Source organism: Trichosurus vulpecula, chromosome 3 (genome assembly GCF_011100635.1).
Source record: "Trichosurus vulpecula isolate mTriVul1 chromosome 3, mTriVul1.pri, whole genome shotgun sequence".
Lineage (NCBI taxonomy): Eukaryota > Metazoa > Chordata > Mammalia > Diprotodontia > Phalangeridae > Trichosurus > Trichosurus vulpecula.
Genome location: NC_050575.1, coordinates 175,661,904 through 175,684,636, shown reverse-complemented (window position 1 = coordinate 175,684,636; position 22,733 = coordinate 175,661,904). Strand labels below are relative to the sequence as shown.

The 22,733-nt window shown below is 40.6% G+C and overlaps 2 protein-coding genes across 5 annotated transcripts in view; one reads left to right on the top strand and one right to left on the bottom strand.

The window, feature by feature from the left end:
* Positions 1 to 22,733, top strand: part of NOXA1 (NADPH oxidase activator 1) — a 51,680-nt gene that overhangs the window by 17,173 nt on the left and 11,774 nt on the right. Inside the window, exons 5-10 of one of the 2 annotated variants that reach the window (XM_036749603.1) lie at positions 14,379 to 14,513; positions 15,093 to 15,200; positions 16,297 to 16,356; positions 17,856 to 17,915; positions 18,812 to 18,905; positions 19,075 to 19,130. In XM_036749603.1, coding sequence (XP_036605498.1) covers positions 14,379 to 14,513; positions 15,093 to 15,200; positions 16,297 to 16,356; positions 17,856 to 17,915; positions 18,812 to 18,905; positions 19,075 to 19,130 — 513 coding nt within the window. The remainder of the gene's footprint in view (positions 1 to 14,378; positions 14,514 to 15,092; positions 15,201 to 16,296; positions 16,357 to 17,855; positions 17,916 to 18,811; positions 18,906 to 19,074; positions 19,131 to 22,733) is intronic. The other variant, XM_036749604.1, reaches the window with a different exon arrangement.
* Positions 1 to 22,733, bottom strand: part of EXD3 (exonuclease 3'-5' domain containing 3) — a 482,404-nt gene that overhangs the window by 452,399 nt on the left and 7,272 nt on the right. The window lies entirely within an intron of this gene.

The window sequence follows — 22,733 nt, the reverse complement described above, 5'->3', positions numbered from 1 at the left end:
TCCTACACTCTCTGTTTCTACTATTCCCACCCTCCAACTGAGAGTACCTTTCCTGACTCTTATTCCAAGTACAAAAATTCTTAGTTATGGCTCTTCAGAAGCATAAGAGTATAGTAGGCATTTCGAGGACAGCGTATAGTCCAGTTTTGCTGAATCGTAAAATGAATAGAGAGAATTAATGCAAATCTAGAAAGGTAAAGTGTTACCAAATTATGGAGGGTCTTGAGTGTCGTGCAGAGGAGTATAAACTTTAGGGACAGTAGGGAGGGATTTCTTTATATTTTCTTTTTTAAAGTATTTTTTCCAATTAAATATAAAAACAACATTTTTTTTTAAATTTTTGAGTTCCAAATTCCCTCTCTTGCTCTCTCTCCTCCCTACTTCTTTTTTTTAGTTTTTTTTGGAGGGGGCAGGGCAATTGGGGTTAAGTGACTTGCCCAAGGTCACACAGCTAGTAAATGTGTCAAGTGTCTGAGGCTGAGATTTGAACTCAGGTCCTCCTGACTCTAGGGCTGGTGCTCTACTCACTGCACCAACTAGCTGCCCCTTTCCTCCCTACTTCTTGAGAAGGCAAGAAATTTGATATAGAATATATGTGTGTAGTCATGCAACACATATATCCATATTAGCCCTGTTGTGAAAGAAAATGCTAACCAAAAAACCCCCCAAAAAGTTAAAGTTTAAAAAAAGTATACTTTGATCTGCATTCAGACTTTATCAGTTCAGTCTTTGGAGATGGATAGCATTTTTCATCCTAAGTCTTTAGAATTGTCTTGGATCATTGTATTGCTGAGAATAGGTAAGACATTCACAGTTGATCACACTGAGGGATTTCTGAGTAGACGAGTGATATGACCAAATTTATGTGTAACAAAAATTACTTTGGAAGTGGTTTGAAGGATATCTTGGAGTGGAGGCAGGGACATCTATAAGGACACTGTTACAATAGCCTAGGCTGGATGATCAGAAGAGTGATCGTACTCTCTACAGAAATAGGAAACTTTGGGCAGGTGGAGTAGAAGAAAAAGAATGAATTTTGGACATGATGAATTTGAGATACCTACAGAATGTCTAATTGGAGGGAGTTGGTCTGAAGCTGGGGAAGCGGGGAGTGATTAGAACTAGATGTGCACTGTCAGGGAGTCATCAGCAAATGGGAACTGATAAGATCTGGGTGGGAGGAGAGGATGTAGAAAGGAGGGAGAAGAATGCTTCTGCATACCCCAAGGTAGTAATCTGGGGAAGGAGAGGAGAAAAGAAGGAAGACTAAGAAAAGGCTGTGGGATTTAACAGTCAAGATTTCCTTTGGTAGCTTGGAAAGATCAGTTTCTCTTTGAATGAGGATGTTGGAAGTAGATTACAGAGAGTTAAGAAGTGAGTGGGAAGAGAGAAAGTAGAGGCAAGGAATTTATAAAGCTTCTGTGAGTTTGGCTGTGAAAGGAAGTATAGCATCATATTTTAAATCATTATTTTTGTTAACTAGGTACTAGGTAGGTGTGATCAGGATGGCAGCTGCTTCTCCTCTTCATTAATGATCATTCCTGAATAAATGAAAGCATTTCGTGAAGGTCCAAGCACCCATCTCTTCCTTTCTGTGTTCATGATAGGTAAGACTCAGACCCACATAGGTAATGGCAAAGGGTGAGGAGGATTCACCAAGGTGTGAAGACATGAAGAGTAGAAGCTAGTCTAACTACTCAACACAGGGCAAGCAGATATGTGCCAAAATGGCCTTATCCCTACCTTGTGTGGGGAGGGTGACAGAAGGGAACCCATAATGGGCTATATCAGATCCCTACAATCTCTATGCCAACCTATACAATCATCTTCTCCTCCCCTCTCTAAGACCATGGAAAATGACCTAAACCCTCCAAGGCGGGAGTTGGTGGGGCTTATGGTAGTGAAGAGGTTAAAGAAAAATGATGATGGGTAGGGAACCATAGATTTCTAGGGGTGCTTGAGATCCCAAAATACTTGCATGCCGGGTCCTGTGGAAAGAATTCGACTCAAGCCTTCTCAGCCAAGGAAAAAGACAAAGTTTATTAAGGATTTGATATAATAGGTTGTCTTAAGAAATCCCACCCTTTGTGATGCCTGTTTTCACAAGCAGGACAGATTCAATCTACTGAGCTAGATTGAATCTGAACCCCTTCATGGAGGCAAGATGAAACCTATATACACAAAGATTGTGGGAGGGATTGAGGGGTAGTCTGGGGTGACTAGAGGAGGGGTTTAGGGAGGGTCTTGAGGAGGAGTCTAAGGAGGATCTTGACAGGACTGAGATGAGGTCAGACTCCAGGGACTAGGATGAGGTCAGACTCCAGGAACCTAGAGAATGGGATTAAGGGTGGGAAGTAGCTGAAGGCATGGATATTGGTAGTATCAAGGGTGGGAAGTAGCTGACAATAAAGGGCTAGGCTAGGTGGAGATTTGGGCCTAATGATAATGTAAGGCTTATGGCCTTAAGGGAAGGCCAGATCTAGTTGGAAGATTCAAGGAGAGTTCAAGGGAGTTCCCAGAGACTGTACTCCAGGTTCAAGGGCATTCCCAGAGACTGTACCCTCATCATTCCCCCCCTCAAACAAATAGGACCCAAATTCTCTTGGGGTCCAACGGGATTCCCACAGTCTGAACCCCATCATTAGCAGGTACCCTTGAAGTCTGTGGGATGACCTGTCATTGCTTACCCAGCCCACCCACAGAATTCCTGAATTTGATAGTTAAGGACCACAGTGGCCATATAGTATATGAAAAGAATTCTAACTCTACCATACCTGATGAGGGCACAGTCTCTGGGAACCCCTTGAACCCTTGAACTCTCCTTGAATCTTCCCACTCTACCTGGCCTTGGCCTGAGGCTATAACCATTAAGCCCAAATGCCTACCTTGCCCAGTCCTCTATTGTCCAGCTGTTTCCTACCCTTAATCTTGTCTTCCCAACGACCTCCCGCCCTTAATCCTATTTCCCATCCTTAAACCTGATCAAAATATCTATACCCTAGCTCTGCTACCCCAGCCCTTTATGGGTTGTCATTTCCATATAGCCTTCAGCTATTTCCCCCACCAGGGAGTCTGACTTCATCCCAGTCCTTTCAGGCTCCTCCTTAGACTCCTCCTTAAGTCCTCCCCTAGACCCCTCCTCTGGCCACCCCAGACCACCCCTCAATCCCTCCCACAACCTTTGTGTATATAATCTCCATCTTGCCTCCATGAAGGTGGTCAGATCCAATCTAGCTCAGATTGGTCTGGCCCGCTTTCCTTACAGGCGTCGCAAGGGATGGGATCTCTGGGGGCAGGCCTATGTGGCTAACTCTTAATAAACTTTCTTTTCCCTTGGCTGAGAAGGCTTGAGTCGAATTCTTTCGGCAGGACCTGGTGTTTCTGTACTTTGGGGTGTCGAGCACCTCTCACCCCAAACCCTCATCATACCCACCAAGTGGGGTTGTACACCCCACCCAGCTTCAGTCAAGTATTAGGTTGCCAATGCCTTTGAGTCTTCCTGACTTATGCAAAGTTCAAGCCTTGCATCACTCTGGATGGGGCTCATCTTAGAGTGAGAATAACTCCATGCTCCCTACCTGGGTAGCTCCCAGCAGAGAGGAATGAAGACTGATGGCCACCCTCCATTCCCATTCCCAGCCCCAGCCCCACTGCTAGACTTGCCTTGGGTGGGAGACACCCAGAGTGTTGGAACCAGTGCTCCTGAGGAAAGAAGAGGTGGCTGGTTCCAGTTTCTTAAGACCATGGTGGAAGGCCAGAGCCCAGAGTGTTGGCTGTGCTACTCGTTCATATCACCCTCCCCAGTTTGGATTAGAAGGACCAGAGCCCTATCCCACCTACAGTGCCTACCAGGCCAGTTTGCACCTTCTAAATTCAGCCATGCCTGGAACAAATCTCTGCTTGCTCAAATCTACTGATGTCTCTGTCTCTTCCTTTGCTTAGGCTGCTCCTTTTGCCTCAGACATACTCCTCTTTATTTGTTTCCAATTGAATTCCTTCTTATCCCTTAAAGTTTAATGTAAATACTATCTCTTCCTGGAAGCCTTCTCTGACAGTCCCTCAACAGTCACCCTGCCCCTCCTCAGATCTTATATAGCACTTGATATTCTTATGATGTAATACTGTGTCTCATCACCCTATTATTACTAGAGTATCACTATTGGATTGTAAACGTTATAGAAGCAGGAACCCTCTCTTATCTTTGCATTAACCTTGAATGAGCACTCTGAACACAGGTGCTTAATAAATGTGTGTTATCAAGCCATTTGTACACATGTGTTTGAATTTCATGCATCTTACATTTTCACTTCCTTGTCCTGGAATCTGTCCTAAAGCTAATAGGAGGGTAAATAAAACCCTGATTCATGATCTGCTGATGATTCTTTCCTGCTGAAATATTAACCAGCATTCCACCTTATGGTTCACAAAAAGTATTGGGTAATATGCACGGCATAGGGAAATGCCCAGTTCTTGACCTTTCAAAGGGCTAAAGTCTTAAAACCAATGTGATATAGTCAACACCCACTCAGACCCATGTTTTGTGAAATTGTTTTTTGGGGACTAAGAGATTTTTTTTTTGCATGTGTCAGTTGGAGGAAGGGGAAAGAAGGTAGAGGCTAGAAAAAAGTATGAGAGGGGGAAGAAAAAGGGAAGGCAGAGTAAGCAGGGATAGGGAGTATAAGTACCAGTCATCAAAGCTGGTACAAAGCATTTGTGGGTACTAAATGGAATCTGATATTACTTATGGACCATACTGAGTAGAATTTCCTGGTATTGATAATATGTGTATTTATAAAAGTAATATTAATAATAACCCTGGTTTTTTCTCCTATAGAATGCAGCCTGGGGTGAGGGGGGGGGTGTCTCTTATCTGCTTACCTCTTGCCCCAACTCTGCAGGCTCCTCCTATTCCAAGCAAAAATAGCTCAAAGTACATGTTGTATAAACAAGGCTCAGGATCATTATTGCTGTAGATCTCTGGATGCCTCATTTTAAATGTCCACGAAATTATCTAAGCAGGCTGGAGGGTTTGACTTCAATCTCTACTCTGCTCTCATCAGTAGAAACACAGCTGAGTGCAGAATCTTGTCCTGTGCCTATGCAACCTGACTGTTTTCTTTGCTTGTGAAACACAAAGGACATCATTCAGTTCAATTCAGAAAGCACTTCTGATGCCTCCTGTGTGCCCATAACTGTGCCAAGAACTGTGGGGAAAACAAGTAACAACCTACTCATATATCCATTTGTCCTCTAATAATACTGGTTGGCCTGATAAACAGCACTTTTCTTCTTTTAAGTTTGGTCGATGCATTTTGTTTTTATTCAAGTCCTTCCTCTTCATACATACTGATTGTGTGACCCTGGGCAAGTCACTTAACCACACAGTAATTTCTAGTTACATGTCCTGAGCCCTATCACAAACTTAATACTTCTCTATTCTTTGTGACAGAGAAGAAAATAAAACAAACTAACACAACAGTGATGCCTGACAGCATATGCAATATTCAACACCCATAGTCCCCTACTTCTACTTCTAGGGCAAAAGATACATTTTCTCAAAATGTTCATGTAAAAGTCATTATTTACGAGCACTTCTGGTGGCATAAAGAAAGAGTTCGATTCTAATTAATTTAATGAACATCAGAATTGTTATGCTATGCTACATGTTGATGAATTTGTTAAAAATCTAACTTAATTGACCTGAAAGACTTTGGCTAGAGTTTTTAAAAGGATATACTATCTAGGTTTTCTTTTATTTGTTAAAATAAAGCAAAGTTTCCATGACATTGTAATTTTAAATGGATAAGCAGATGTTGGTGAACAACACTGATGATGTATGAAGTGAGTTGTACAGTAAAGTATGTTTAGAATTTATAAAAATGGGGGGCAGAGCCAAGATGGCAGCTGGAAAGCAGGGACTTGCCTAAAGCTCTCCCCCAGGACCCTCCAAACACCTATAAAAATGGCTCTGAACAAATTCTAGAACTATAAAACCCACAAAATAGCAGAGGGAAGCACAGCTCCAGCCCAGGACAGCCTGGATGGTCACTGGGTAAGGTCTATCGCACAGAGCTGGGAATGGAGTGGAGCAGAGCCCAGCGTGAGCTGCACCCAGACCAAGCAGACCGGGAGCTGGGCGGAACAGGCTGTAGCGCCCTGAATCAGTGAGCTGTGGCAGTTACCAGACTTCTAACCCACAAACGTCAAAGACAATAGAGCAGGTTAGTGGGAAAAAACTGCTGGGACAGAGTAAAAGGAGTTCGCAGTTGGCGACCACCCCAAGGGTGGTGGAGGTGGTGGAGCTGTGAGGCTGCTTCCAGAGCTACAGCTGCAGTTGCTTCTGGCCCCAGGCCCACCTGGTGGGAGGAATTAAGCAACAGACCAGAGCTGGAGTGCAGAGCCTGCTTGTATCTGAGTCCTGGTCTCGGTTGGTGGTTCTTGGGGGAGGAGGAGTGCTGGCGTGGCAGAGATAGCTGGTGTAGAAATAGCTCTGAAAACAGCAGCACAGCCCTTCAAGCTTAGGACAAAGTACTCTCTACAATCAGTCATACCCCAACAAAAAACTCAAGGGTCAAGTAGTTGGCTGGGAACATGGCCAGGCAGTGAAAATGGACTCAGATTCAGACTCAGACTTTGGAATCTTTCTTTGGTGACAAAGAAGACCAAAACATACAGCCAGAAGAAGTCAACAAAGTCAAAGAGCCTACATCAAAAGCCTCCAAGAAAAACATGAATTGGTCTCAGGCCATGGAAGAGCTCAAAAAGGATTTGGAAAAGCAAGTTAGAGAAGTAGAGGAAAAATTGGGAAGAGAAATGAGAGTGATATGAGAAAATCATGAAAAACAAGTCAATGACTTGCTAAAGGAGACCTAAAAAAATACTGAAGAAAATAACACCTTAAAAAATAGACTAACTCAAATGGCAAAAGAGCTCCAAAAAGCCAATGAGGAGAAGAATGCCTTGAAAGGCAGAATTAGCCAAATGCAAAAGGAGGTCCAGAAGACCACTGAAGAAAATACTACCTTAAAAATTAGATTGGAGCAAGTGGAAGCTAGTGACTTTATGAGAAATATCAAGATATTATAAAACAGAACCAAAGGAATGAAAAAATGGAAGACAATGTCAGATATCTCATTGGAAAAACCACTGACCTGGAAAATAGATCCAGGAGAGATAATTTTAAAGTTATTGGACTACCTGAAAGCCATGATCCAAAAAAGAGCCTAGATATCATCTTTCAAGAAAATATCAAGGAGAACTGCCCTGATATTCTAGAGCCAGAGGGTAAAATAGAAATTACTGATCACCTCCTGAAAAAGATCCCAAAAAGAAAACTCCCAGGAATATTGTAGCCAAATTCCAGAGCTCCCAGATCAAGGAGAAAATACTGCAAGCAGCCAGAAAGAAACAATTTGAGTATTGTGGAAACACAATGTGGATAACACAAGATCTAGCAGCTTCTACATTAAGGGATCAAAGGGCTTGGAATATGATATTCCAGAGGTCAGTGGAGCTAGGATTAAAACCAAGAATCACCTACTGAGCAAAACTGAGTATAATGCTCCAAGGCAAAATGTGGATTTTCAATAAAATAGAGGACTTTCAACTTCCTCAGTGAAAAGACCACAGCTGAATAGAAAATTTGACTTTCAAACATAAGAATCAAGAGAAGCATGAAAAGGTAAACAAGAAAGAGAAATCATAAGGGACTTAGTAAAGTTGAATTGTTTTGTTTACATTCCTACATGGAAAGATGATGTGTATAATTCATGAGACCTCAGTATTAAGGTAGCTGAAGGGAATATACATATACGTGTATACACACAGACACACACACACACACACACACACACACACACACACACACATATATATATATAGACAGAGTGCACAGGGTGAGTTGAATATGAAGGGATGATACCTAAAAATAAATCAAATTAAGGGATGAGAGAGGAATATATTGAGAGAGGGAGAAAGGGAGAGATAGAATGGGGTAAATTATCTCACATAAAAGTGGCAAGAAAAAGCAGTTCTGTAGGAAGGGAAGAAGAAGCATGTGAGGGGGAATGAGTGAATCTTGCTCTCATCAAATCTGACTTGAGGAGGGAATAACATGCACACTCAATTGGATATCTTACCCCACAGGAAAGAAGGAGGAATGAGATAAAAAAGGAGGGATGGTAGAAGGGAGGGCAGATAGGGGGAGGAGGTAATCAAAAACAAACACTTTTGAAAAGGGACAGGGTCAAGGGAAAAAATTGAATAAAGGAGGATAGGATAGGAAGGAGCAAAATATAGTTAGTCTTTCACAACATGAGTGTTGTGGAAGGGTTTTGCATAATGATACACATGTGGCCTATGTTGAATTGCTTGCCTTTTGAGGGAGGGTGGGTGGGGAGGGAAGAGGGGAGAGAATTTGGAACTCAAAAGTTTTAAAAGCAGATGTTCAAAAAAAAAGTTTTTGCATGCAATTAGGTAATAAGATATACAGGCAATAGGGCATAGAAATCTATCTTGCCCTACAAGAAAGTAAGTGAAAAGGGGATGGGGGGGGAGTGGGGTGACAGAAGGGAGGGCTGACTGGGGAACAGGGCAATCAGAATATATGCCTTCTTGGAGTGGGGGGAAGAGGGTAGAAATGGGCAGGAAATTTGTAACTCAAACTCTTGTGACAATCAGTGCTGAAAACTAAAAATATTAAATAAATAATAATTTAAAAAAATAATTTATAAAAATGGCTCTAAGAAGACTCAGTTAATCAACAAGCACTTATTAAGAGATTAATTACTATATGCCAAATATTTCGCTAAGTGCTTGAGGAAACAAAAAGGTGAAAACATCCTCTACCCTCAAGGAACTTACATTCAAGTGATTCTTTCCTGCTGAAATATTAATTTCATTGCAGGATATAAAATAAACCCACATAAATCCTCAGCATTCCTATACATTACTGACAAAGCCCAACAGAAAGAGATAGAAAGAGAAATTCCATTCAAAGTTACTGAAGGCACTATAAAATATTTGGGAGTCTATTTGCCAAGACAAACCCAGGGCCTATATGAACATAACTATGAAACACTTTTCACACGAATAAAATCAGATCTAAATAAATGGAAAAATATCAGTTGCTCATGGTTAGGCCGAGCTAATATAATAAAAATGACAATTTTACCTAAATTTATCTATTCAGTGCCATACCAATCGAACTACCAAAAAATTATTTTACTGAGCTGGACAAAATAATAACAAAATTCATTTGGAAAAACAAGAGGTCTAGAGTATCTAGGGTATTAATGAAAAGACATGCTAGAGAAGGTGGCTTAGCCACACCAGATATTAAACTGTACTACAGAGCAGCAGTCATCAAAACTGCCTGGTACTGGTTAAGAAACAGGGGTGTGGATCAGTGGAATAGGATAGGTACACAAGTAGGAGAAATCAACAAGTTTAGCAATCTACTCTTTGATAAACCCAAAGAGGCCAGCTTCTGGGCTAATAATTCACTATTACACAAAAACTGTTGGGAAAATTGGAAAATGGTAGGGCAAAAATTGGGCATAGACCAATATCTTACACCATATACCAAAATAAAGTCAAAATGGGTTCATGATTTCGAGTAAAAGCTGATACTATAAGTAATTTGGGAAAGCAAGGAATAGTTTACTTATCAGATTTATGGAAAAGTAAAGAATTCATGACCCAACAAGAGATAGAGAGCATTACAAAATGCAAAATGGATAATTTTGATTATGTCAAATTGAAATGTTTTTGTACAAAAAAAGCCAATGCAACAAGAATTAGGAGGGAAGCAGAAAATTGGGAGAAAATCTTTGCAACTAGTATCTCTGATAAAGGCCTCATTTCTAAAATATACAGGGAACTGAGCCAAATATATAGGAATACAAGCCATTCCCCAATTGAGAAATGGTCAAAGGATATGAACAGGCAGTTTTCAGAGGAAGAAATTAAAGCTATCTATAGGCATATGAAAAAATGCTCTGGATCACTACTGATTAGAGAAATGCAAATCAAAACAACTCTTAGATACCACATCTCTCCTGTCAGATTGGCTAAAATAACAAAACAGGAAAATGATAAATGCTGGAAAGGATGTGGGGAAATTGGAACATTGTTGCATTGCTGGTGGAGTTGTGAGCTGATCCAGCCATTTTGGAGAGCAGTTTGGAACTATGCCCAAAGGGCTATAGATATGTTCATACCCTTTGACCCAGCAATACCACTTCTAGGGTTGTATCCCAAAGAAATCACACAAGCGGGAATAGGACCCATATGTACAAGGCTATTTATAGCAGCTCTTTTTGTGGTAGCCAAGAATTGGAAATCAAAGGGATGCCCATCAATTGGGGAATGGCTGAACAAGCTGTGGTATATGAAGGTGATGGAATACTACTGTGCCCTAAGAAATGGGGATGATGCAGACTTCGTAACAACCTGGAAAAACCTACACGACATAATGCTGAGTGAGCGGAGCAGAGCCAGGAGAACGCTGTGCACAGCCACAGATATATGGATTCCGTGAGGACCAACCCTGACATACTGCGCTCTTCTCAGTAACCTAAGGGGCAAGGCCAACTCCAGGGGACTCATGATGGAGAATGCTATCTTCATCCAGAGAAAGAACTGTGAAGTTTGAATACAGAACGAGGCGCACTACATGCTCGCCTTTTCTGCTTCTCTTTTGTTTTTGTTTTTGGGTTTTTTGTTTGTTTTTTGGTTTTGTTTCTTCTTTCTCATGATTTATTCCATTGGTCAAAATTCTTCTCCACAACTTGACTAGTGCATAAATTAATTCAATGCGAAGTTATACATGACAGTTATATGAGCTTCCATGCCATCTTGGGGAGGGAGGGAGGAAGGAGGGGAGAAAATCTGGAACTCAAAACTATGTAGAACCATGTGTGGTAAACTAAAAATAAATTAATTAATTTAAAAAAAAATAAAATAAAAAGGAAATGGAAAACTTAAAAAAGAAATGGGCTCTGCCTTTCTGGAAAACTTGAAGCGAAAGCTGGATAAACCTTTGTTAGTGATGCTGGAGAGAGCCAAGTGCTGCTTGGCTCAGGACAGGTTAGACTGGGCTGGAGGTGTCAAACTCGCTGCTGCCAGCCACATGCTGCCAGCAAAACTCTTGAGTGAGTTCTGAGCCAGATTAAAATGTAATTGAGAGATGTTGAACAAAATGAATACAAATACAATAAAACATAGATAATGTTAAAAAAAAAATTTCATTGGTATAGAGAACATCCAGTAAGGAAGCTCTGTTGACCATTGTAGATTGATATCTTCCTTCTAACTCAGTCCTAGTGAGTTAACTGCTTAGGATACTGAGAGAGAGGTTAAGTGACTGGCCTCCAGTCATATAGTCAGTATGTATGAGAGGGAGGACTTGACCCAAGCCCTCTATCTACTAAACCATACTGCTTCTTATATTATAAATTATGAATGTAAATATATATTATATCTAATAAATACAAATATAATATTAAACATAAGTACCATACATAGTTATAATAAGTTTCGACAAGTTTTTTCAAAATGCTATGTTGGATTGGAAGGATAGTCTGTGCCTTTTTTTTTTTAATTTTTAGAAGAGAGTAAATGAGGGCTTCTGGGACAAGAGGTCTGTAGGCCAGAAGGCTAGGAACTGCAGCTATACTAGGATCTGCTCCTAGTATAATTGGAGAGATCTTACTTGGATCTCAGAGGAACTGGAAGGATGGAAGCGATAGATGAGAGTGGAGTGAGTAGAAGGGGCAAGATAAAAAGAGGCTTTGGTAATCTGGGATCTAGTGGAGTTGCAAGTCATGAGGGCAAGAAGAGGAATGGAGATGAGAACTCAGGGCAATGTGAATTCTAAGGCTTTGGAAGGGGTAAGAGCAGTCAGATTCTTGGCCAAGTTCTACCCCAACCTTGTGTTACTACAAAAGGTTTTTTAAAAACATGGTTTCTATTCTTGAAATTTTTCTAATCTAAGAAGTTGAAAAAGAATAATAGAAATGCCCAGTGGTGGGGCCTAGACCCATGGTCCCAGTGTTAAATCTCATGATCACTAACTATATAGCTAGTTAACACAGGAGCTAACTACAAATTGCATTTTGGTGTTCTTTGCCATATGAGATAAGTATCTTTTTAAAAGAACTTTTAGGCATCCTGCAGTCTGGAGAATAAATACAGATTGGTATTGTGCTACCTAAAGGAATATTTATGATAATCAAAGAAGTGCAGATTAATAATAACCCTAAGATCTATCACTTCTTGCCTATGAAGCTAGAAAACCTTTCACCATCTGGCTTTAGCCTACCTTTCCAAGCTTACCACACCCTACTGTAAGCTACCAAACTTTATTTGCTATTCCCCACATAAGATATTGCATTTCCCATTTCCGTGCCTTTGCATAGCATGACCCCGATACCTGGAATACCCTCTCCTCACCCTTCACTCAATGCTGCTTTTACTTATCTCTGCACATGTTTTCTTCATAGTAGAACATAAGCTCTTTAAGGGCAGGAATTGTTTCACTTTTGTCTTTATACACAGTGCCTGGCACATTGTGCTTAACAAATGCTTTTTGGATAAATGAATGAATGATTGGGGTGGGTTGGAACTGTAGGAAAACAGGCACGTTAATTTACTGCTGATGATTCTATGGATTGGTTCATCTTTTCTGGAAAAGAATGTGGAATTATGAAAAAAAAAGAGGTAGTACATTGTTTCTACCCTTTGACACAAAGATCCTTCTATTGGGACTATACTCTAAGGAGGTTATTGATGATGAGAAAATATTCATATGTACAGAAACATTCATAGCAACATTATTTGCAATATTCAAAGAACTAGAAATAAAATATGTCTAATAATTGGAAAATAGCTGAACAGATTATGGGGCATGAATAATGGAATATTACTGGGCTGCAGGGAACAATAAATATGAAGAATTTAGAAAAACATGATAAGACATATAAAATGATGCAAAGTGAATAAAGCAGAACCAAAGGCACAACATGCATTATGATTATACCAAGGTAAATAAATTCAACATGGAAAAGCAGAAAAACCTCTGCTTGGTTATAATGTTTAATGCTAGTACTATATTGCAAAAGTTTAAGAGCATATTTCTTTTAAATAATCAATAATCTAATTTTTCAGGCAGGGTGAGTAATACACTTTATAAAGGGATTGTTTGGGTATTCATTGTGCCCAAACAAAATGTATCCAAAAAATTTTTCAATAGTTTTTTTTTTCAAAGAAACAAAAAATACCCAATAAAGAAATGCTGCATACTGCACATTCCACATTCCAAGTATCTTTCAGCCCAAATCTGAGCCACTGGATAAAGATCAATATTCAGGGTTGTGGGTTTGATTCCCATGTAGGCTAGTTAGTTTCATTCCCTGGCTGCTATATATTCATGTCTTTGGTCACAAGGAAAATCCGGACAGAGGTCATGGGTGGCTCAGTGTTATTCATCTACACCCTCAGATTAAGTTCAACATATACAACCTATTCAAGGGAAATTCAGAATGTCTTCTTCAGGTTCAAAGGACAAGATGTATGTTTACCAAAAAGACTTTTATGGAGAACTCACACAAGGAAAATGCTCACATGGAAGTGAGAAGAAGTAGTACAAGGACACTCTTAAGGTCTCTCTGAGGAACTTTGGAATTGGTTGTGAGACATGGGAGACACTGGTACAGGACTACTTGACATGGCATGCCCACATTAAAGAAAACTCTGTGCTCCATGAGTAAGGCAGAATTACTGTTCTTCAGTCATGTCCAACTCTTCACACCCCCGTTTAGGGTGCTCTTGGCAAAGATACTGGAGTAGTTTGCCATTTCCTTCTCCAGCTCATTTTACAGGTGAGGAAACTGAGGCAGACAGGGTTAAATCACTTGCCCTCGGTCACACAGCTAGTAAGTATCTAAGGTCAGATTCGAACTTATGAAGGTGAGTCTTCCTGACTCCAGGCCCAGCATTCTATATACAGAACCACCTAGTTGCCCAGGTAGGCAGAATTACAGTAGCTCAACAGAAATGTGAAATGTGCAAATTTAGAGACATCTGCATTCCAAATGTTCATACAAACTATTTGTGCCCTATCTGTGGTAGAGCCTTCTGAGCTCGTAATGGTCTGATCAGCTATAGTTGGACACACTGTGCGTTGACCTCAACATAGTGATGTCATTTTGGTCCTCTTTGAGTATGAAGGACAACAACCACCAACCACCTTGCAGGGATTTGAGGTAGAGCCTTATACTCTGAGTTTTCCTTACAGTGAAGTTTTCTTTGTGGATGTGATTCCTGCCAACGCTTTGGGATGACATTTACTACCTCTCTCTTTTCCCTATCATTCTCAGGTGTTGTACAACATGGCGGCTGTGCAGTGCCAGCTAGGACTTTGGGAAGAAGCCACCAAAAGCTTAGAAAAGGCCATCTCCAAGAGACCAGAGGGGAGTTCATCCACTCTAGAGGCTGCCTTGGACCGGATGCAGGTGAGTCAGGCGGGTGGATGACATCACCAGAAACTTATCCCTAAGGAGAGGACCTTAGGTGAGCTGGTGAGAGCTTTGGCTATCCATTCTCCTCTCAGGTGAACTGTCTCTAGGCCAGGGACTTCAGAAGTAGTAAAGTAAAGTAGTCTTGTTTATGTTAAGTCTTTGGTGTCTTGTTTATACAATTTATACAGACTCATCTAAGAACATCATTCCCTCTTTCTTCTACTCTGTACCCAAATCCTTGCCCTCTGAATTGGTTTCTTCTGTTTAACATCTAGTCTGATAATCATGCTTTCAATTTTCGGGCACATGATCAGACTGAGACACTCGATGATTGGTATTTGTGGGAAGAAGGGGTGATCAGTGGATTAAATAGTTGTGTTGACTTTCTAGCCTTTCCAGAAACAAGGGAAAGGATCAGATGACCTTAAGTAGTTCCATTCAAGCTAAGGAATCAAAGATTCCTGTAGTATTGTAATCCTCTGGCAGGTACCAGAAGTGGAGAAAGCCCTAGTCTACCTTATTTCTGCCTAAAGTCACCAAGCCATTTGTCAGAAATTATTTTCCTTTTCTTAGAAACGAATCTTTCTGGACCTTCTGCAATTTCCCAAGAGTGAGATCTTTCGTCCCCGGAAGAAGGATGTAGAGCAGCTAAATTCCATGGACTTCCTGGGGAAGCCCAAGGTAAAGCAATCTTGTTTACACTAAGTCTCTAGGGCCTTGTTTATAGAGATATTCTGAAAGCTGTAAATTCTTACCACTTGGATGAATCAAGAAAACCTTCCCCAGAACTGGGCTAGGTTGGACATTGTTCATGTTTGGTGCTAATGTTTCATTCAAGCTGTCAGTTAAAGACTTCAAAAAATCCCTGGGCTTGGGATCAGCAAAACCTTGGGCTGAGACCACAGAAGTTCCAGACAGGGACAGGGAGGTCAGAGTAGAGACAAATGATTGAGTCTTGATGTTGGAAGTTTGAGGCTTGGGGGGGAGAGAGAGAGAGAGAGAGAGAGAGAGAGAGAGAGAGAGAGAGGGAGAAAAGAGAGAGAAGAGGGAGGGAGGGACGGAAGGAAGAAAGGAAGCAGGTCCTAGCTCTGAGCAAAGGAGCCAATCCTGAATCTGTTCTTTCCAAAATGAGAATGAAGTCTGAAATCATGGCAGAATTTTATGTGCTTTAAGTTCAATCTTGCTCAACAAGAGTCAAGCACATAAATCAGGGAAGTGTTAAGAGCTTTCATCCATCCACCTGTTACTAGGTCTCGGGTTATCCAGCTCACTCCGTACCAGGGGCATAAGATTCTGTCCAGATAGAAGTGGAAAGAGAGAGAGTTGGGGACGTAGGGTAGGGGTGAGGTGTGGGAAGGGAGGCTAAGAGGACTGAGGTGAAGGACAAGCCAATGTGGGAAAAAAAAGGTGACATGTTGGGGCCTTGGCATGCAGATTGATGTAGGTGAGGCCCGATTACTCCTCTCCCACAGAGGCCCCAGCTGTTTCTAATATTTGACCTAATTACAGGGAGTACAGTAACTAAAGTGAATGTTAGCCTATAATATTCAAAGTACGTTACATCAGAAACATGAATTCCTAGCCTTGTATTATAGAAAATATGAGCACCACAGACTCATACAGGGTAAGTAGGTGGTAAATATTGTAAATAATAGCTAAGTAATATCTATGGAGAATAAAATCTCACAGGAACAACTGTTTGCCACTCTGACATGCCCAAGGACAGAGTTGTGAATCTCACCAAGAATGTGTCTCTTTTTCTCTTGCTTTGCCCCAGGTCATTTCATCTGTTAATCCTAATGACAAGTACGTTGGTTTTGAGCCTCTGAGGCCACAGGTGAGAAGGGACCTTTCCCATTGGGTCACTTTTCTCTTCCTTGGAAAATAGCTAAAAGTTATAGACATACTTGTTATGTGAAAGAGTAAGGGCTTCTATGAACCCATCCAGATGCTCTGGCAGGGCAGGGACTGTGTATACCTTTTCCTATTTTACTTTTACTTTCCATTTAGAAAGTGGTGTCCGTAGTATCAATCAACCAACAAACATTAATACCTACTACAGGGCTATCCAAACTGCAGCCCGCAATGCGATTTTATGCAGCCCGCCTGTGGAAATTGACGTAAATGCAATAACTAAAGCATTTTTGTCAATTTCTGTGCTTGTGGTGGACACAGGCAGGCCACATGGGGGCGCACACCTGGACAATCCTGACCATGACAGGCATGTAACCAAATATGTTAAATTACAACACTGGGATGGCATGTTTTCATAATCATGTCACCTAAGCATATGGAGCTTTATAATTTTCAAAGCATTTTCACTTGTGGTCAAAGGACTTAGAGGTCATTTAGTTCAAATGAGAAAACTGAGGCCCAGAGAAGGGAAGTGACCGGTCTAAGGTAAGGGTAAGGAGAAGAGTCCAGGTTCAAACCCAATTCTTCTGGCTCCAATGCCAGGATTTTACCTGCTGTACTACATTGGCTCTCTCTGTTGGCTCATTTAATGTTGGCTAACAATCTTTTGAATTCTATAGCTGAACTCATTTTCCCCCAATTCACAGGTAAGGGTGTATATGCATAGGTTTGCCTAAAGTCACATGGAATATTAGTGGCAGAGACATTAATAAATTAGTGCAAAATAGGGCAGTCCCAGAATTCCTGGGACCTTAGTCCAGTCTTTTTCCCAGGTCAGGGTGATACAGGTGTTGCTTCATGTAGTTGTTGCTTTAATTTCTTACCCCTTGTCTGGGATTTGTGGTTTGGGAGACGTAGGACTCCCTGCCTAGTTCAGTCCTTGCTGGCATCTTGCTGATGCCCTGGAGAAAAGCCTGTAAAGTTTCTAGGGTTGGCATTTAAATGCGGTGTTAAATTTCTGGGGGAAAAAATGAAAGGGAACTGTGTTTACCCAGCATGGAGAAGAGAAGGCTTAGACCCTCTCCCATTAAGATTATCCATAATGTTCAAACTTCTTAGGGAGAGGGACTGGGAGAATGATCTCAGAAGCAGAAGGGAGGCCCATAGGCAGAAGGGCTATTTTTTGTTTTTTCCTGTTTCATGGATTGTCAGGGTCAAAACATGGCCAATGTACTAGTGATATACCTATCCTGGCTGAAGTTGAAGAAATGTTTCTGAATATAGAAAGGGCCTGGAGTTGGCCCCACGTGGATGGGGGAATAGATAGGAGCTGAAGTTTTGCTTGTTGGTCATTTGCCTCAAGTCAGTCCCCTTTACTTTTCCAGCCCTAGGAATCGATCCAAGAAGCAGGTAGGGAACTGCTGCCTCTCTCCATCTATCATATGGGATCAAATATAGCTTTTCTGATTGATCTTTTCTCAGAGAATCCACCAGCCAGTCTCCCTGATGGAGCCTGTCAATCCCCTGAAAGTGGACAAACTGGTGAGACTGAAAAGCACTATGCAAGGGAATGGTGGGGTGGGAAGAATGGATAAATGAGAAAGGCCCCAGTAGACTCATCCTGTGAACTATAGGATCAAGACAAGGGTCTGTCTTCCCTGAATAACCCCTAGGTGAAGAATCCATCAAGAGTCAAGTTACTAGCTTTGTAATAGCTCAACTCTCGTCCAGTTTTTCTTCAGTAGCTTTGATCAAGACTTTAATCTCTTGTTTACTAGGTTTATAGTAAGAAAAGTCCAGAAAGTATAAAAGCCCAGATTTTTCCAGGGTATAGGGAATTGTTAGACATAAGCTGCCTAACCTTTACTGGAGCAAGGTTTTGGGCCCCTTTCTGTGTTACATGGAAAGGAATACTTCTCCAGGGCAATGTCAGACAATGCTAGTGTTTCCAAATCTCTCTGCTTGTCCCAGATTCTGTTAAATAACAGTGAAAACAAATAAAGGAAAATTGGTGCCTTTTTCTGAGAGTGCCAAGGTCCACTGAACCCTTGATTAGTACAAATGCCTTAAAAATGAGATCACTCCAACCCACTGGTGGCAGGTAACTAGGACTAGGTTATTTGGCTTTTTCTAAAGCTTCTCTTTGCATCAAACTGAAGGAAGCAGAAGAAAAAGATCCTAGTAACTACACAACTGAAATGCTTCATCTTTGTTCCTTTGTCACTGATGAATTCTGAGCCAAGTAAAATTCCTATGTAGTAGATATATGCTGTAAGACCACTTAATTATCAACAACAACAACAACAACCACAAATAAGAATAAACAGGCTACACACTGCCACCCAGTCGATGAAGAACACACACAGCTAACTCCACGTAGAAGGGCTGCCTTTGCTAGTAAATGGGTACTTTGATTTTTTAATTTGGCTTCATTGCAGGAAGGTCACAATGGAATCCCATGTTCACCCACAAAGGGACCTCCTAAAAGGCCCCATTTAAACCAAGCTGGGGAACCAGTTTCTCCACTTCAAGGTAAGCTGACTCTCAAACTCCCAGCCCTGAGAAGAAGGGCTCTCTGTTGGTGGGTCACAGGTGTGTCATGCTACCAGCTCCTTCCCCTAAAAATTGCAACTGGGAATGCCATCACTATGGGAGCTCTCCCCAGTTAGTTTATTCCTCCTTTCATTTCCTATTTCTGCAGGGCTCCCTCCTCCTGAAGGGATCAGCCTGGGCTCCACAGCATGTCCTGAAACATCGGTAAGAGTCTGACAGCTATTTCAGGACGTCATTACTAAACATACTAAGTATCATAGGAGCATGGATTTAAAGCCAGAAAGGGATCTTAGATGCCATCAAGTCAAACACCCTCATTTTACATAAGAAGAAACTGAGGCACAGAGATGTCATGACTTGTCCAGGGTCACACAGCTAGTGGTTGAGGCAAGATTCAAACCCGAGTCTTGTCTTTTTCACAACGTCCTTGTAGAAACTCAAAGCTGATCTTTTATCCTTCTTTTCTGTGCACTAAGTTTTAAACTCCCCAAAGGCAGGGCCGTATATCATCATCATCATCATCATCATCACCATCACCATTATTGTTAGTGTCTCATTCTTCTCTCTTTTTTCATACAATGCAGCTAGAAAGCCTCCTGGGACAAATTACTATCTTGCTGTTATTGTCTTGTATCTAATGTTCTATGAACTGCTTTTTGTAGTTGAATAAAAGTATTAGGACCATCAGCACATCTTCTGTTGCATTGAAAGCATCCTCAGCACAACTGTAGTAGTACACAGGATGATAGGGGTGACAGCTATCTCATCCTGTTCAGCCAACAAGGCCTGTGATCTCACCTCTGCAGCATCTCTAATACATGCCTCCTTCTCTCCTCTGACACTGCTACCACTCCACCACCTCACGCCTGGACTATTGCAATGGCCTGTTGATGAGTCTGCTGTCCTCAAGTCTCTCCACTCTGATCCATCCTCCATTTGGCCTAAAGTGGTTTTCCTGAAGTGCCAGTCCAGTCACATAACCCTCCCACCCCTCTATTTAATAAATTCCGGTGACTCCCTATTGTCTCCAAGATCAAGTACAAAATCCTCTGCTTGGAGCTCAAAGCCCTTCATAACTTAGCTTCCTCCCACCTTTCCAGCTTTCTTACATCTTATTCCTCGTACTCTTCACATACTCTTCAGTCCAATGACACTGGCTTCCTTGCTGTTCCAGGAACGAGACACTCCATCTCTTGGCTCTGGGCATTTTCTGGCTGTTCCAAATGCCTGAAGTGCTTTCTCCTCAGCTCTGCCTACTACCTTCCCTGGCTTCCTTTAAGTCCCAACTAAAACCCCATTTTTTACAGGAAACCTTTCCCAATCAGTCTTAGCTCTAGCGCTTTCCCTCTGTTAATTATTTCTTATTTAACTTGTATATAACTTGTTTGTCTTCCCCATCAGACTATGAGGGCAGGGACTGTCTTTTGCCTCTTTTTGAATCCCCAGAGCTTAGCACAATATCTGGTACATCTTAGGTGCTTAATAAATGTTTATTGACTGATCAATGATTGGTTCTATTCCCACATTATTTTGGCCTCTTCTAGGTTTTTGTATTTTGAACATTTTTTGTTCCATATAGTTTGGAAATTATGAGTATTCAGTATGACCATATCTATTGAAAACATTATTCTTAAGTTTTCACGGATCAATGTTATATATGGGTGATTGTGGTCAACAGTGTGGTCTGTGATGATGGTCCAGTTTCAGGACAGTTTATTGAGTGAGTTCTCCAGAATGGTTTGAGATCTGTAATTAGGGTATGGAGATTTGTCATCTGTCAGTGCATGAAAGACCATGAACTTCTGATATTTAATTCTAATCACCTGGTCATTTCTTACTAGATATTTGGTAGGTGCTAATATTCTTAATCAATTTCTTTTTCAAAGATCAAGCATTTACTTCTCTCCCTCCAAACACACAGACACAAAATAAAAATATATAAAAAATAACCCTTAAAACAAATAAGCAGAATTGAGCAAAATTAATTCCCATATTGACCACGTCCAAAAATGAGTATCTCATTCTGCCTTACCTTTCTGTAGGTGCTAAATTTTTATAATCTACCGTGTTGCAGTTTTTACTGTTTCCTCATATACTCTACATTGATCACTAAGCTTCTTAAGAAAAACGTTTCTGAAATTTCTGATAATGACCTATAACTCTTCTTTAATTTCTTATAGCAATGACCTAGTCCTGAATTACCGTCATTAAACCTCTCTCTTTTCCCAAACAAATTAGCAAAATTCAGCTGTTTGCTCCATACTGCTTTGTCAACATATTTTTGATGGATTTCATGTAGCTATAGCCTTTTGGTTCTGTTTCTAGATTTTAGCCATTTTATAGACTTTATATTTTAGTTACATTCAACAAAAGCAATGGCACATGCCTGTTTATCAACCTATACTTTTACTTAGTAAAATGTTGTTTGTTTTCCCCAAAAGTATAACTGTAGGCTTTTTAGCTGTTAATGATGTTCTCTAAGGGGACTGTCAATCCTCTTGCTCTTTTTGGCAAGGAAGTGTTATTCTGTTACTCTTTCTCTAGATGCTTTAGGGTGATAGGCCTTACGTTTTGTTAATTTTTTTTAGTATATTTTCCAAATCTGTTATATCCATTTTACAGTTCTGAAAGCAAATTGGCCTGTCCTTGGAGGGATCACTAGTGTTCTCACCTTTTGGTCCTAGATAGAATCAGGCTTACCTATTATTGGAAGCTAGTAAACTGCTTTATTAATAATTTATGTGTCACTGTGAATTGTTTGAATCAATAATTATGGATTTTATACAACTCATTTGGCCCCACCACTTTCCATTTTTGAAGAGAAGCTAGAATTTCAGTCCCCTCCTTCTCCATTATTCATTATACTAACAGTGCACCAGCTTTTTGTTTCTTGCTTGAGCCAACTTGCAGTTTTGTTATGTAGGACTTCTTACAACCACACATACAGATTATCAAGAATTTACCATGTTCCCCTTCTTCAGGTGTTCTCTTTACTCTCTGATTTCTTCATTTCTTTTGCTTTCAATGGCTAATTAAAGGAGGCTGGATTTCTGATACATTTTTGTTCTACAGATTCTGTTCTTCACATTTCTGTTTCTTTTTCTTTTGTTATTGTCTTCAATTAAGCAATATTATGTTCAAGTTTTCTGTTCCATGTACCAGTTCGATGCTCCTGTCATCTTCCATAGATCTTTAATAGCTCTCTTAGGTCATTTCTGCCACAATAATGCTTGACACCTGTCCTTAAGGGTCCACCTTTCTTTTTATGGTTCCTGTCATGGCAAGGCTGCTACATATGCAGCCAGATGCAAGTTCTGAAATATTTTTACATTTTCTGTCAAATACTGTGGAAAAATGTCTTCAATCATTATGGCTATGGCAGATACCAGCTTTTTGGAATGACTGTTTTGGTATTCTGGTCCACTAGTTGAATTCGTGCCATCAACCTCAAAAAGGGCTTTTCAGAAATCCAGTCTAAATAAACTCATCTTTTCCAAAATCATTTGAGATGTTGGTTCTGTTCTTGTCATTTATTTTGTTATGAGATGAATTTTTTATGATCTCCATCACTGTCTGATTATTTTTTATTAGATACAGTTTTGAGGTTTGCATTAAGTGAATATTTTTAACTACCTAAGATTCTTTTTGCTCTATTTCATTTCTCATCTAATTTAGGCTTAGGGATGAAGTTATTTTTTATGATTGCCCTGTACCGACGCACTGATAAAAATAACGTGTAGTCTTTGCCTATAAAGCTGGTGAAATGTTTCTAATTTTGTGCACATTGTTATAATGTAGTACTGGTGC